The sequence below is a fragment of the Bubalus kerabau genome, chromosome 1 (assembly GCF_029407905.1).
Source record: "Bubalus kerabau isolate K-KA32 ecotype Philippines breed swamp buffalo chromosome 1, PCC_UOA_SB_1v2, whole genome shotgun sequence".
Classification (NCBI taxonomy): domain Eukaryota; kingdom Metazoa; phylum Chordata; class Mammalia; order Artiodactyla; family Bovidae; genus Bubalus; species Bubalus kerabau.
In genome coordinates this window covers 190,092,531-190,105,468 of record NC_073624.1, presented here as the reverse complement: position 1 = coordinate 190,105,468, position 12,938 = coordinate 190,092,531, and the positions used below count along the sequence as shown (strand labels likewise).

Genomic DNA, 12,938 nt, shown 5'->3' with positions numbered 1-12,938 from the left:
GAATATAATCAGGGTTGAGAGGAGTCTAGAGAGGGAGGAGGGCCAGCCACGAGGGGGAGGTCTGAATTACTGGGTTTTGCTGAATTAGGTTGCATTGTCCAGAGGTTGCATTGTCCACCCCGACTCAAAGCTGTTTTCCTCCCTCCCTTTGGACCTGGGACAGCTGCTTGCTGAACTCCACCTGACCTTGGACTTGGGGAGGCCATGCAGCATGCCTTCTGAAGCCAGGCTGCTCAGATCCTCCAGCCACATGAGGAAGCCCAAGTCGCACAGGAGACCCCCTGTGGGCACCTGGCCCAGGTTCCGGCCTCAGCATGAGCCCAGCCCACACCTGTGGGTGATGAACTTTCCCAGTGGAGGACCCAGGTGTCCTAGCGCAAGGACAAACTGAGCCTTTCAAGCCCCGTCTGCATCCCTGACTCATAGCACCGTCAGGAATAACAATACGGCTTTGGGACACTAAGTTTGGGGCAGTTTGTTTCAGGACAACGGAAAGCCACGATGTAAGCACCCAAACGGGTTTTTATGACTTTTATTAAATCCTTACAAAACAGAATACAAAATTCCGGCATTGACAGTTGGTGTAAAGGAAAACTTCTGAGCTGTATCAGCTCACCTGGTAGAGTGGAGTTAAAGTGCTTGGATGTTTTTCCCCCACTTTAAAAAAAATCTTTTTTTTTTTTTACCCATCTTAACATTGAAACACTGCTGTGCCCCCTTCCCCTAGCGCCGGAGCAGCCTGAGAGCCAGGCTCATTCACAGTAACGGTTCTGACCAGTCCTCCGGGCCGCACTGTTCGAGACAGCGGGGAGGAAGTGGATGTCCCACCTTTGGATTTAAAAAAAAAAAAAAAAAAAAAAAAGCGGCTCACAGCTCAGTTTTCCCGAGTAAAATGGCCATGGCGCCTCGCAGCGGGCGAGAGTCCGTTTGTTTTTTTGTTTTTTGTTTTTTTTACAAAAAGGCAGAATTTTCGGCTGCAAAACGTGGAATCACAAATGGGAGAGAAATGATGGTGGGGGGGTGGCCTCCCCACCCCCGGAGTCTTTGGAAAGGCCAGTCCACAGATCCGGCGGGCGGGGAGGGGCGGCGGCCCCCACCAGCCACCTAGGACTGTGACAACATCCAGACGTGGGGGGACCGCAGAGACGGCGCCCGAGCTTCCCACGCCTCGAACCCCTCCCCCCACATTCAAGTATTCTTCAAGAACAGGGAAGGGAAGTCAACTTTTGTTTTAGAAAACTAACGAAACAGAACGAACGACTAGAAGCCGGATCGGGGTACCCGCAGAAGCCGGCCGGGACCCTGGGGACTCCCTGCCCACGCCCTCCACCACCGCCCCCCACCCCCCGCCCCCGCCCCGGCAGAAGCCCGTGTGCACGTAGAAAAGGAAGCCTGTGTATTGCATAGTGTCTCCCACCCGAGGGCCCAGGCGTCAGATCGGGGAGGGCCCAGACTCCCCAGACCGGCGGGTCACGCGACAACGTCTGACTCGGGCGCGGGCGGACGGGGCAGCAGCTGCGGCCTTTTCCTGAAGGTGGGCGGGGCAGAGACGCCGCCCGGGGCGGAGGAGGGGGGCTGACGGGGCATCCACGCCGGACCCGAGGGGCGGCCGGGCAGGACGTGGCCGTGGTCAGACTGAGCCCTGAGAAGGGGCACTCGGGTGCCCGGGTCTGGGGTCCGCGGGACCCCCACGTCGGCTGACGGGCGCCTGTCCAGCCCCTCCCGATTGCCCTGGCGCCCTCCTCCCGGGTGGGCAGTCCCCAGTGGAGGGGCCAGAGGAGGGCCCATCAGCTGCAGCTTAAGGTCAAGGTTCGAGGGAGCCCCGATTGTCAGTCGGCGGGAGGGGGTGGGGTGTCCAGTGGGCGTCACTCCGCCCTCCCCGCCCCAGGCTCCGCTCCCGCGACCGCGGAGACCTGAGAAACCCCCGGCCCCGCCGCCCACCAGGGTGTCTATGGGGAGGGAAGGAGCTACCGTCTCATCCAGGGGAGGTGGGGGTGGACCGGTCCCTGAAAACACCGCGAGGGCCAGAGAGGGCGGCGGGGCCCCGCCCGGCCCAGGAGACGCCACGCCCTCCTCTCCTGAGTCCCGCGGGCGGAGGGAGGGGCCTTCACAGTGGCCGAGGCGTCCCGGGCGGGGCGGCAGGAGGGCCCACCCGGCCGCGCGCCCTCCGCTCTCCTCCCCCCCGGAGCCTGCTTTGCTTTTAACACCATTGGAAGGTGGGGGTTGGGGGGAGAGAAAAAGAAAAAAAAAAAACCAACAGCAAAAACCTTATATAAAAAGACCCCCGAGCTGAGCAGAGCGCCTCGGAATCCAGCCGGGAGGGGGAAGGGGGGGGGGGGAGGGGAGCCCGCTGGTCACGGCGGGCGGGCAATAGCTTAAAAAATCTTTTTAGATCTGACAGGTGGGGAAGGCCTATGTACAGAGGGAAGGAAGGCGTCACGCGTGGTCTCCCACCAGGACCACGGGGGCCGCGGACAGGCTGGCGCGCTGCCGCCGCTGGGCCAGCTTGGACTGGGAGGGCGGGGACAGCTGCAAGCAGCGTGAGGTAGCTCGGATGACCACGGGCTGGCCCTGCTCCGCCTCCTCCTCCGCGGCGTCTTCCTCGCGCTGGGCCAGCTGCCGGTTCATGGCAATGGCCTCGGCCGCGAAGGAAGTGAGGTCTTTGGCACAGCTGTTCCTGGGGACCGGGCGGGGTTGCGGGTCACCAAGGAGGGAGAAGTAGCCTCGCCTCCCCCCACTCCCCGCCAGCCCGGGGCCAGTGCAGTACTCCAGAGGAAGGGCCACAGGCCCTAAGAGGTCCCAGTCTCCGATGGGTGGGTGTGGGGCTGGGGCGGCAGTAGGTTGGAGCCCCCCTGGAGTCACAAACTCTGCACCTGATATAAGGACACCCAAGAGCTTGGACAGCTTCCCTGCTCCAGGACTGAAAGGGTTTTTTTCATCTTAACATTTAGCGCCCCTCCTGGACTTAGGGCTCCCCACTTGGGGCCTCACCTCTGCAGGACCATGGGCGTGGGCAGGGTGTTCTCCGGGGCGCACTGCAAGGAGACAGGAGAGGCGAGGTTGGAGAGGAGAGCCCACCCGCCCACGTGCCGCCCGGCTGACTCCGAGAACACCAGAGCACAGGGGTGCGCACCTGCAGGTGACCTGCCAAGTTGGGGGCGGGGCCTGCCTCTCAGCACACTTGCCCCTTCCAGGTGGTTCCCAGCTCCTGGAAGAGGGTGGAAGCCCCCTCCACCTTGAGTCTTTGCTCCCCACGGTGCCGACCTTTGGCCTAAGCACCTACCCCCTTGGACGACCACTGGGCAGAAGACAGACACATCGCGCTTTTCCCAGACTGGTGGGTAGAGAGCCTGGAACTGCCGTTGGCAGGCCATGAGTCTACCTTGGCTTGCTGCCCAAGTGCCACCTGGCTGACCTCAGCTTGACGCTGTTCGAGAAAAGAGGAGGCCCCAGCACCTCCTGGACACAGAGCTTGGCAATGAGGAGCGCCTGCAGTACAGATTGAACTTGGCCAGCAGGCAGTGGGGGTTTCCCTACTGTGCCCTAGCTCACTCTGGGGCTCTTCGACCCTTGCTCTGAGTAACCCAGGCCCATCGGCAGAGGCTTGATGGAGGTCTGAGGACTCCCACGCTTCCTGGGGCTCCCACTCACCCCCTGCACCCAAGGGTGCTGCAGGACTTGGGCAGCGCTCAGCCTCTGCTTGGCATCGCGGACGAGGAGCTTGGAGATGAGGTCTTTGGCAGCAAAGGAGATGTGGGCCCAGTCCTTCTCTGGAAACTCATACTTGCCCTCCTGGATGCTCTCAAACAGCATGTTCTGGAGAGGACACGGGGACAGGGGTCAGCTGCAGCTAGCAAGGGCTGAGGCCATGTCCCCAACGCCTGGGTGGGCAAGCCGGGACCTGGAGGAGCACCCCTCCTCCACCACATCCATGTGACCTGGGCCTGGGCTTAGGGTTAGGGAAAGTGTTCTGAGCTCAGCTAGCAAAGCTGGGGTACTGGGAAGCTGGGCCAGAGAGTGGCTTCCAGGAGGCACTTGGGCTCTGCTGGAGTGAGCTGAATCAAGGGGAAATCAGGCCATGACACCTGAGCCTCAGGTGGTCTGTAGAAGGCTAGAACCTGACCACCCCAAACCATAGGCCTTGCTTTACCTCAACTTCCTACCCTCAGGCTCCCAAAGAGCCTCTGGAAATGCAGAGGCAGTGGCCTGCTACTGTGGCCAGTGGTTGGAGGCCAAGCCCTAAGGGGTGCTCAGAGGTACAGGAGACAGGACCTGCGGTTGGATGTGGGTTTGTGTGCACACAGGGCAGCACGAGCCGGTCCCTAGGGTGGGGGTTAAGTGTGTACATAGACCAGGCCTTGGGGTGCACCAGGCAGGCCGCGGTGAAGGTGCGCAGCCCGTGTGTGAGTGTGTGTGCGCAGGCCGAGGCAGGCCTGGCGGAGTGCTGGGGGAGGGGTGCACAGCAGGCCGCCACTCGCACCTGGCAGGCGGGGCAGGCCTCCCCGCGGTCCCAGCCGCAGTCGCTGCCGCAGTGGCCCACGAAGGGCGGATAGCCGCTTAGTAGGATGTAGAGGATGACGCCCAGGCTCCAGAGGTCGCAGCGTTTGTCGTAGATACTGGCCTCCTCGCTGAAGGCCTCCACTACCTCCGGGGCCATGTACTCCGCGGAGCCGCACTGCAGGTGGGGGCAGGGCGTTATGGCCCGCGGAGGCGGGAGGGGGCTCACCGACCTGGACTTCCTGAAGCCCATGCCCGACCAATCAGAGGCTACTAAATAAAACAGCCCCGCCTTCGCCCTGCCGGCCAATCAGAAGCCACCGAGGGAGCCGGCCCCACCCCTAACCCTCACCCCCACCCAATCAACAGGTGCCGGGAGCACGCCCAGGCCCATGGAGCCCGCGGCTGCGGCCCTGCCCAGCCAATCAGCGGCTGTTGCTAAGCGGAAGCTCAAACTTTGAGGCCTCAGCAGTCAAGCAGGATCCGCACCTTGAGGTTATGCAACTGCGGTCTGGGACCGGATTCGGGACCATTCCCGCCCCCTCCGCCCCTGCCAGCACTGCCCCTCCTCGCAGGCCCTCACCGGGGTGAGCAGCTCTGGGGTGGAGATGGGGGAGCAGTCCCCGTTGAGTTTGATGCCACTGCCCAGGTCAAAGTCGCAGATCTTCACGGGGGACACCTGGGCGGGGTTGGAACGGGCTGTGAGGGCTGGGTCCTGGGGGCCTGGTCCGAAAGGAAGGCCGCCCCCTTCTGTGCCCCTCACCTGGTTGGGGTGCTCACAGAGGATGTTTTCCGGCTTTAGGTCCCTGTGGGCGATGCCTGCCGGGAGAACCAAGAACCACCAGCGCTGGTCAAGGGTGGGTGGGCACGTTTTTCAGGAGTCCTGGGCAGATGGACTGGGTGCACGGGTGGACCCCTGGGGCAGGCGGCCCGGCCACCCACCTTTGTTGTGCAGGAAGTCCAGGGCACTGGCTACGTCCTGCACCACCACGCTGGCCTCCAGCTCATTAAAGTGCCGCCGCTTGTGTATGTGGCTGAGAATGGAGCCTGGGCCAGAATACACAGGTGTCACCTCCACTGCCCAACGTCCAGCACCCACCCCACCCTGGCAGGGAAGCCCCCACTCTGGCCTCTTTGAGTCCAAAGTCCTCCAACCTGAGCTGGGGCCACCACCCTGGACCCCTAAGGTCCCTCTGATGGGCAGGCCCCCTGGTAGTTTCTCCCTGGTGGCCCTGAGCCCCTAGGCACATCGGGATCCAGACAAAAATTGCGCCAGGCCGCACGTACCACCCCGCATCTTCTCAAACACCAGGTAGAAACGGTCCTCCTCCTCGAAGAACTCAATCAGCTCGAGGACATTCCTGGGGTGCAGGGCAGAGGGGCAGGGGAAGGGTTGAGGCTTCCTCAGGCCCACATGCAGCCGCAGCCACAGCCCTGCCCAGGAAGGGTGCACCTCCTCCACCTCCACCTGCCAGTAGGAGGCATGGGCCTAGGGCCACAGGCCTGCTTCCACCTTGCCCACCTCGGACTGTCTGGCTTGCCCACCACTGGGCCCACCCACAACACAGGGCCTGGCTCACAGTGGGTGCTCACTAAGTGGCCACTGTGGGTGATGAGGAGGCTCTCGGGCCCATTCATCTACTGAAAGGTGGCTAGGGGCCCAGTGCTGTGACGAGGCTAGGTCACGTTACCTGTGTCCCTGGCACTGATACAGCATCTCCACTTCCCTGAAAACCCTGCTCCGAATGTGGCCTGGCTGCTTCTCAATGATCTGAAACGGCCAGGGGTGGGGGGTATGGGATGGTAAGGACAAACACACATACAGAAACACAACTGGGCCAGCTGGATCCTCCACAGCCCACCAGAAACTTCCCCTGGGTCACGCCTGAAACTCATCAGAGCTTAGACTTTTAAGCTCTGGAAAGCAGAGCTCTCCTATGGGGGCCCAGAATTTACCGGAAGTCAAACTGTGGTGTCAGCACAAATGGGGCAGCATGTCCCCAGAGGCTTCCCAGGAGGGGTAACATGGCAGGAGAGGCAGAGAGGAGCTGGAGCTCTCCTATTGGAGCAGGCCGATTTGGACCTGGAGCCCCTGCAACTTACCCCTTCAGGGCAGCAGGTTCTTTAGACGAGGTGCCCCCCACCCACTGCCCGGAGCACTGGGGGCCACTGTGGTGACTCATACCCAACTCAGGGCAGCAGAGGTGCCTGGGGCACCTAGCTCCCACCAAGCTCTCCTCCTTGCCCAGGCACCACATCACCACATCTTGTCTCCCAGTCCTACGCTAATCTGGGGGGACACCCCCAGCACCTGCTGGGACCCTCTTCCTAGGCTGGACCTTGGGCTCCCTCTCACTGGGTGGGTGGGCAGGCTTGGTCACCAGCATGCTCAGGGCTCCGGCCCAGCAGCAGCCTAAGGGAATGCCTATGGTGTGTTCTGCTGGCCAGGCTCCAGCAACAAGCTGGCACCATGTCCACTGGCCACTGGGCCTGGGGCACCACCCAAAGTGCTATCCCACCTGTTGAGTGACAGATACACCTGCCCCACAGATTCTAGGGGCTCCTTGACACAGTGCCACCAGTCGTGCCCTTCTAGAGTTAACTGAACCTCATCCCATCTCCTAGGAATGTGGCTAGGGCCCCCACTCCATGAAGGAGACAGCAGGCCCTCTCAGGAGGGATGTGGCCTTCTGGGGTTCCCACCCAGATGCCTAGCCTAACCACTCCCTGCCTTGGTCTCCCTGTCCGTCAGAGTGACAGGAGCCAGCCTGCCCAGCAAGGCCCATAGAAGGGAGGGTTCAGGAGCCCTCCAACTATGCAGAGAGTGCTTGATGCTAGGTGTCCAGTCCTGTGGCACCATCATCCACCCCACCCAGGCACTCCCAAGGGGCGGGGACTACAGCCACCCAGGTCACCAGGCTTCCACCAAGGCCTGAGGTTTCTAGCCAGTTCCGCTTGCCTTGGAGTACCTGGCCCTCCTTCCTGGGCAACCAGCCTCCCATGACCTCACCCAGCCCAGATGCAGAGGGTCATGAGGGAAGCCTGGAAGGCTTCTCAGAAGGTGGGGTCTGATGCCTGGCCAGGCACACAGGCTGCGTGGCCACACCCTGGGTCAGGGCAGCACAGGGCAGGCAGGAGGCTCTCACAGGCCTGCCCTGGTCTTCCCAGGTGCCCAGCTCCCCATACTCAGAGTACAGGGTTTTGATCTCTGTATCAATGCCCAGAAGCATTCCTTAACCCTGGAACAGGAGCCTGGCCCGAATGACCCAGCAGGTGAGCACTGGCTCTGACTGAACCCCCAGCTCTCAGCGACCCCTCTGGCAGCAGTTCCTTGGCCACCTGTGCCGGCGTGCCACCCCTGGTCACTTCTCACCTGGACTTGGGGGCTCAGCCTGGGCTGACCTAGATTCCCAGGGGTGGCCTGAGTCACCAGCCTTGGGGCCATTTTTAGACACTGGTTTTCCCCGGCTGTCAGTCCGGCAGCTCAGATGCCAGCTCCCTTCCTTCTGCCACCTCTGGTGGTGCCAGACCCCGGCGCTGCTGGGGAGAGGCAAGGGGCGCGCTCCGGTGCCGTGGGCTGGCTCACCTTGACAGCATACTCCTGGTTGGTGATGAGGTTGATGCAGGTCTGCACACGGGCATGGGCACCCTCCCCAAGCACGTCCTCCTGCAGCTGGTAGACATCTGTGGACCCGGCGGTGGGGGTGAGAGCCTCCCTGGGCCAGCCCATCTTCCCAAAGCCCCGACCCCAGCCCGCTCCACTCACCTTCAAACTTGCCGGAAAAGCTGTCGGTGGCCCGGCATCTCTTCTTCTTTTTGCCTCTCTTCTTGGCGTCAGGGATGTCGATGGGCTGGCTCGTGGGCATATCTGTGCCAGGAGGGCCGGAGGTGAGGCCCACCCAGCTCGGGAGGCGGCCCAGCCCCCCCGCTCCACCACCAGAGATGTGCCCTCCCCTCAGCCCCTCACCAGGGCGGGTTGGGCACTCTGGGCTGAAGTCAGGCTCCCCGTGGCGGGCCTGGTCTAGGGTGAAGGCCAGCTCAAAAGGATTCTGCCCCTGTAGGAGAGGAAAGGACAGAGCTCAGGCCCTCTCCCTGTCCACACACTGAGGGGCACAAAGCCTGGCTGTGCCGGGCCACCAGAAAATTGAGCCTTCACCCCCCACCTGCAGCCGTCAGGGCCTATGCTGAGGGGATGTGGTACAGGAAGAGGCCAGTTGCAGGGAGGGAGGGAGTGTCGCTTCCCAGGCCAGGCCTGAGTTACCGTGGGGCGCAGGCTGTGTCATGAGCCTTGGTTTGTTCACCTGCAGGATGGGGCCAGCACCACTACCTAGCACAGGGATCAAAGGCGTGGGGCAGCCACTGGGAGGGACTGCATCACTGGCTTCCCTGGGTGGGGCTCCCAGCCAGGTGGCCTTGCCTGCTTTCCCATGGCCTCCTGGCCTCAGTTTTCCCCTCTGTGAAATGGAGCAGCACGGTCCCCTTTGCCTCACCTGTCCTCTCGTCCCCGCTGCACCTTCTTGCCACCACACTGCCTGTGATGTACCCCCATCCCCCAGCTCTGAGCCTCCTTTCCTGCTCTGTCCCCACTCCTCGTCTGCTTTCAAATCCTCACCACCATGACCCATGCAGGGGCACAAGGGAGAGGTGCCTACGGTCTCCCACATGAGCACTGGCTGCTCCCTGCCCAGCCCTGCCCTGGCCACAGCCCACAGGAGGGAACCCCTCACAGGCCCTGGTGTCCAGCTAAGGAAACAACCCATGTAGCAAGCAGGGGCCAGCTCAAGGTCACCCCTGACAGCCTCCAGGTCCTCTGCAAGGGACCCTAACCCAGTAACAAAGGCGGCTGGGGTTCCTCCCAACAAAAGACAACTGGGATAAATATGTTCCTGCAGAGCAGGTTGAGCATGACGACTGGCAGCCATGGCAAGGCATGAGGGTTGGGATGCTGAGGCCCACCAGCTCCTCTAGGAGCTTGCTCTCCTGAGCTCCACGATTCAGGGAGGACCAGGTGGCCAGGGCTTCAGGTGGGTGTGGGGGGCCTGCACACACAGCCGTGGTGCCAGCCCTGACGCTGGATGACTTGGGTCAAGTTGCTGCCCCTCTCTGGGCCTTGGAACAACTGGACCCAGGGCTTTGGCAGGAGGGCCATCTGACAGAGAAGAAATGCCAGGAGACCCTCCAGGAACACCCAGGGGTCCACCGGCAGAAGAGGCCAGGCCAGATTCCTTCAGACAGGAGGCCCGGAAGCCAGTCCGGCAGCAGAGGGGCAGGCAGAGGTCAGAGGGAGCGGCTGAAAAACAGGCGTGGGCCCGCCTGGACTCCCCACCCGCCTGCAGATAGTTGCTAGGAAGCCCAGGGGGCGGGGGCGAGGGAGGGAGGCAGCACTGCAGCCAGTGTGCGCGGGCTCAGCCACCAGCCCCTGCCCTGCCCGCCCAGTGCTCTGGCACCCATGGGGTCAGGGACACAGCTGCGCCAGCGCTGGCAATCAGTGCTCCGGTAAGTTGGCACTGGGTGACCACCTCCACCGGGGAGGAGAGGAGGGGTGGCACCGTGGGGGTGATCAGGAGTGGACGTGAGGCTTGGGGCCAGCGGCTCCTCACCAGCTACCTGACCCCAGACTACTGATCTGAGCACCTGAGGGGAACTGTAGAACCACAGAAGGGTACAAGGACCTGAGAGAGCCTCTGGGTCCTGACCAACCCCCTGCCCCATCCTAGCCTCCAGTGCAAAGAGCTGGACCCTGGAGAGAAGAGATGGCCAAGCCACCAAGATTAAGGGACAGCAGGCCTGCTCCTGTGTCCTTGTCACCATGTGCAGAGGGCCTGCAGGGTGGGGTGGGGGGAAGGCCCACGCCTTCCAAGCCTCTACTTTCCCATCTTAAAAGGGGGAAAACACATCAGAGACATTTGGCAGACCAGGGGAGCAGCTGGGTGCAGCTGGAGGAGACGCTGAGAGTGGCCAGCCTTGGCCACCAAGAGGGCCACCTCAGAGCCAGGACTCCCTGCCCAGGGTCCCTCCAACTCCCTCAGGGCTTCCACAGTCCCACCTCGGTGTAGGGCTGTCGTGTGGCCTCCAGAGGCCAGTCCGTGCTACCAGGCAGTGTAGCCAGACCAGGCCCAGGGCTGGCTGCAGGCCTCCAGTCAGCAGGCCTTGGCAGGAGGTGGGTGGAACCATCCAGAAAGTTCAAGTGTGCTTTGGCCACCATGCTGGCCCCACACGCTGACCCCATCTTGGCTCCCGCCCAGCCCCCAGAGGGGACAGACCACTACCAGGGACGTCTCTCGTCCACCCTGCTCCCGCCCAGCCCCAAACACTTGGACGTGCCAAGGCTGGAGCTGCCCTGGGAGGCAGGGGAAAGCCAGGATGACAGGCATGTGGGCAGGGGTGGGGCGCTGGCCTGGGACGCTGCCTGGATGGGCTGGGAATTTTAACCTAGTCTCAGCTTGCTCCTCCTACCCTGGTTGCAGTTCACCTGTAGGCACTGGAGCTCAAGCATGCACATACACAGACACACACACAGACACACACACACACCCAGGTCCTGCCTTCTCTACAGGGCAACAGGTCCTTGCCCAAGAAGGCCCAGGGAAGCCATTACATAAGCCGGCCAGCGGGGTGGGGTGGCCATTGACATCACTGCCTCCCCAGGGCCAGGCTCTGTGGGGCCCCTGCCTAACACCTGCCCGCCCCCCCAGACTCGCTCACCTGAGACCAGAACTCGGCTGCCACAGCCATGGGGCTGCCACAGAAACTTCCTGCTCTGACAGGAAATAGCACTTGGGCCTGGGGTGTCCGGGAGGTGCAGAGCTGGGAAGGTATTCAATCCACTGCCCCATTCTGTAGACCACCCAGGAGGGTGTCCCAGGGACTGCAGCCCAGTCTGGGGCTCCTGGAGGAAGGACCCAGCAGACCCTCCCAAGCCCTCCCATGACGCTGGGGACAGGACTGTGGCTGCTGACTGCCCCAGCAGTGCACACTCAGTTGGGGTCTGCAGGGGACACACAGCCAGGGGCCCTCATGGGCAGGGGCCCCCAGTTCTGCCTGGGGTTCTTGGAGTAAAGACCCCAGAGGGCCCAGGGCACTAGAAACTGACCGTGGCATACTGAATCCCTCCCCATACCAGCACATGCCTGGCTGGGGTCTTCAGGGGTACACATGGGTAGGGGCCCCACAGACTGGGGAGCTCCTGGAAGAAAGACCCCACAGGTCCCAGGGTGCTTGAGACAGGACTGTGGCCCAAGATCACCTCCCCCCCAATGCATACCAGGCTTGGGGCAGCCCCAGGCAAAGGGTGAGGTTGGCATGAGCCGTGGGACCTGGGGGCGGGCTCCAAGTCCCACCACCGGCCTTTCCAGTGGTCCAGCCCTGGGCGCCCCCAAACCGACCTGACCCTCACCTTGAAGGAACGGTGGAAGCCCTGAAGTTCGGCTGTTTTCTTCTGCACCATCTTCTGTCCGGGCCCCGCCAGCGGGGGAGGGGACGCGGGGCCCGGGGGGGCGGCCCGTGGGAGAGGGGCGGCAGGGGAGGGGACCCTGAAGGCGGGAGCAGACAAAGGAGGGCGTTGAGTGGCCGCGGCCGGCTGCGCCGGGAGCCCGGGCCAGGGCGGCGAGGCTCCGTGGGGCCCGATCCCCGCGCCCGGGCCGAGGCCGGGCCGGGCCGGAGTCGCAGGGCCACACTCACCGGGGTCGGGCTCGGGTCGGGGCCGCAGTGCCGCCGCCCGAGACGCGCAGCCCGGACCCCGCTGCGCGGACCGCGCGGGGAACAGCGCCGCCACCGCCGCTGCCACCACCGCGGACTCCTCGGCTTGGGCCGCCACCGCCGAGAGGAGCCGGGCGCGTCGCGTCGCCTCCGCCTTTATAGGCCAGGCTCGGCCCCGCCCCGACGCAGACCCCACCCCTCTGGGCTCCGCCCATGCGCACACGGCAGGGGCGGGGCTGGAAGGCCCCTCCGGCTACGGGGAGTGTCTGCGCGCCTGCGCCGTGCGTGGCGCGGGGCTCCGGGCGCGGGACCGGGGAAGGATCTTGGCTTGCTCGGACAGGTCTGCTGGAGGCTCGGGGAGACCCGCGGGACCCCGATTCTGAGCTGGAGCCCAGCCCTGCCCTCTGGCAACAGCCCTAGTCTACCGGTCAGGGCCTAGGATGCACTGACTTCTATGGGCAACACGCCTGCTCTAGAACCTGCTATAGCTCCCACTTGGATATCTCGGCTCTAGGATCTGCCGTGGCTCTCTTTTTCAGCTCCCGGATCCTGGCCCCAGCTGTCGTGCAGGCGCACCAGCTGTCGTGCAGGTGCACCCCAATAGGCTCATAGGCCCAGCTGCTTCCCCAGGTTGCTCCCCAAGAGTTCATCCAATTGTTGACTGGGAAAGGGGACGCAGTAGCGGTTGGCGACAGATCTGTGAAGAACCGTCCCTCAGTCCTGCAGAAAGGAACGTTTCCCTT

The 12,938-nt window shown here is 63.2% G+C and overlaps 1 protein-coding gene across 2 annotated transcripts; it reads right to left on the bottom strand.

Annotated features, from left to right (window-relative positions):
- Positions 1 to 517: 517 nt before the first annotated feature.
- Positions 518 to 12,309, bottom strand: MKNK2 (MAPK interacting serine/threonine kinase 2). 2 transcript variants are annotated; one of them, XM_055547752.1, is made up of 15 exons: positions 12,178 to 12,309; positions 11,894 to 12,029; positions 11,203 to 11,304; positions 8,465 to 8,552; positions 8,264 to 8,365; positions 8,084 to 8,181; positions 6,189 to 6,268; positions 5,785 to 5,858; positions 5,440 to 5,544; positions 5,261 to 5,316; positions 5,081 to 5,176; positions 4,481 to 4,675; positions 3,652 to 3,816; positions 2,992 to 3,035; positions 518 to 2,677 (listed from the first exon to the last, which is right to left on the bottom strand). In XM_055547752.1, exons 2-15 carry the CDS (start codon positions 11,942 to 11,944, stop codon positions 2,437 to 2,439), a joined length of 1,497 nt encoding a protein of 498 aa, XP_055403727.1. In that variant the 5' UTR covers positions 11,945 to 12,029; positions 12,178 to 12,309; the 3' UTR covers positions 518 to 2,436. The 2 variants fall into 2 exon arrangements, with proteins under 2 accessions (XP_055403727.1, XP_055403734.1); XM_055547759.1 differs by lacking the exon at positions 11,203 to 11,304.
- Between the last annotated feature and the right edge of the window lie 629 nt (positions 12,310 to 12,938).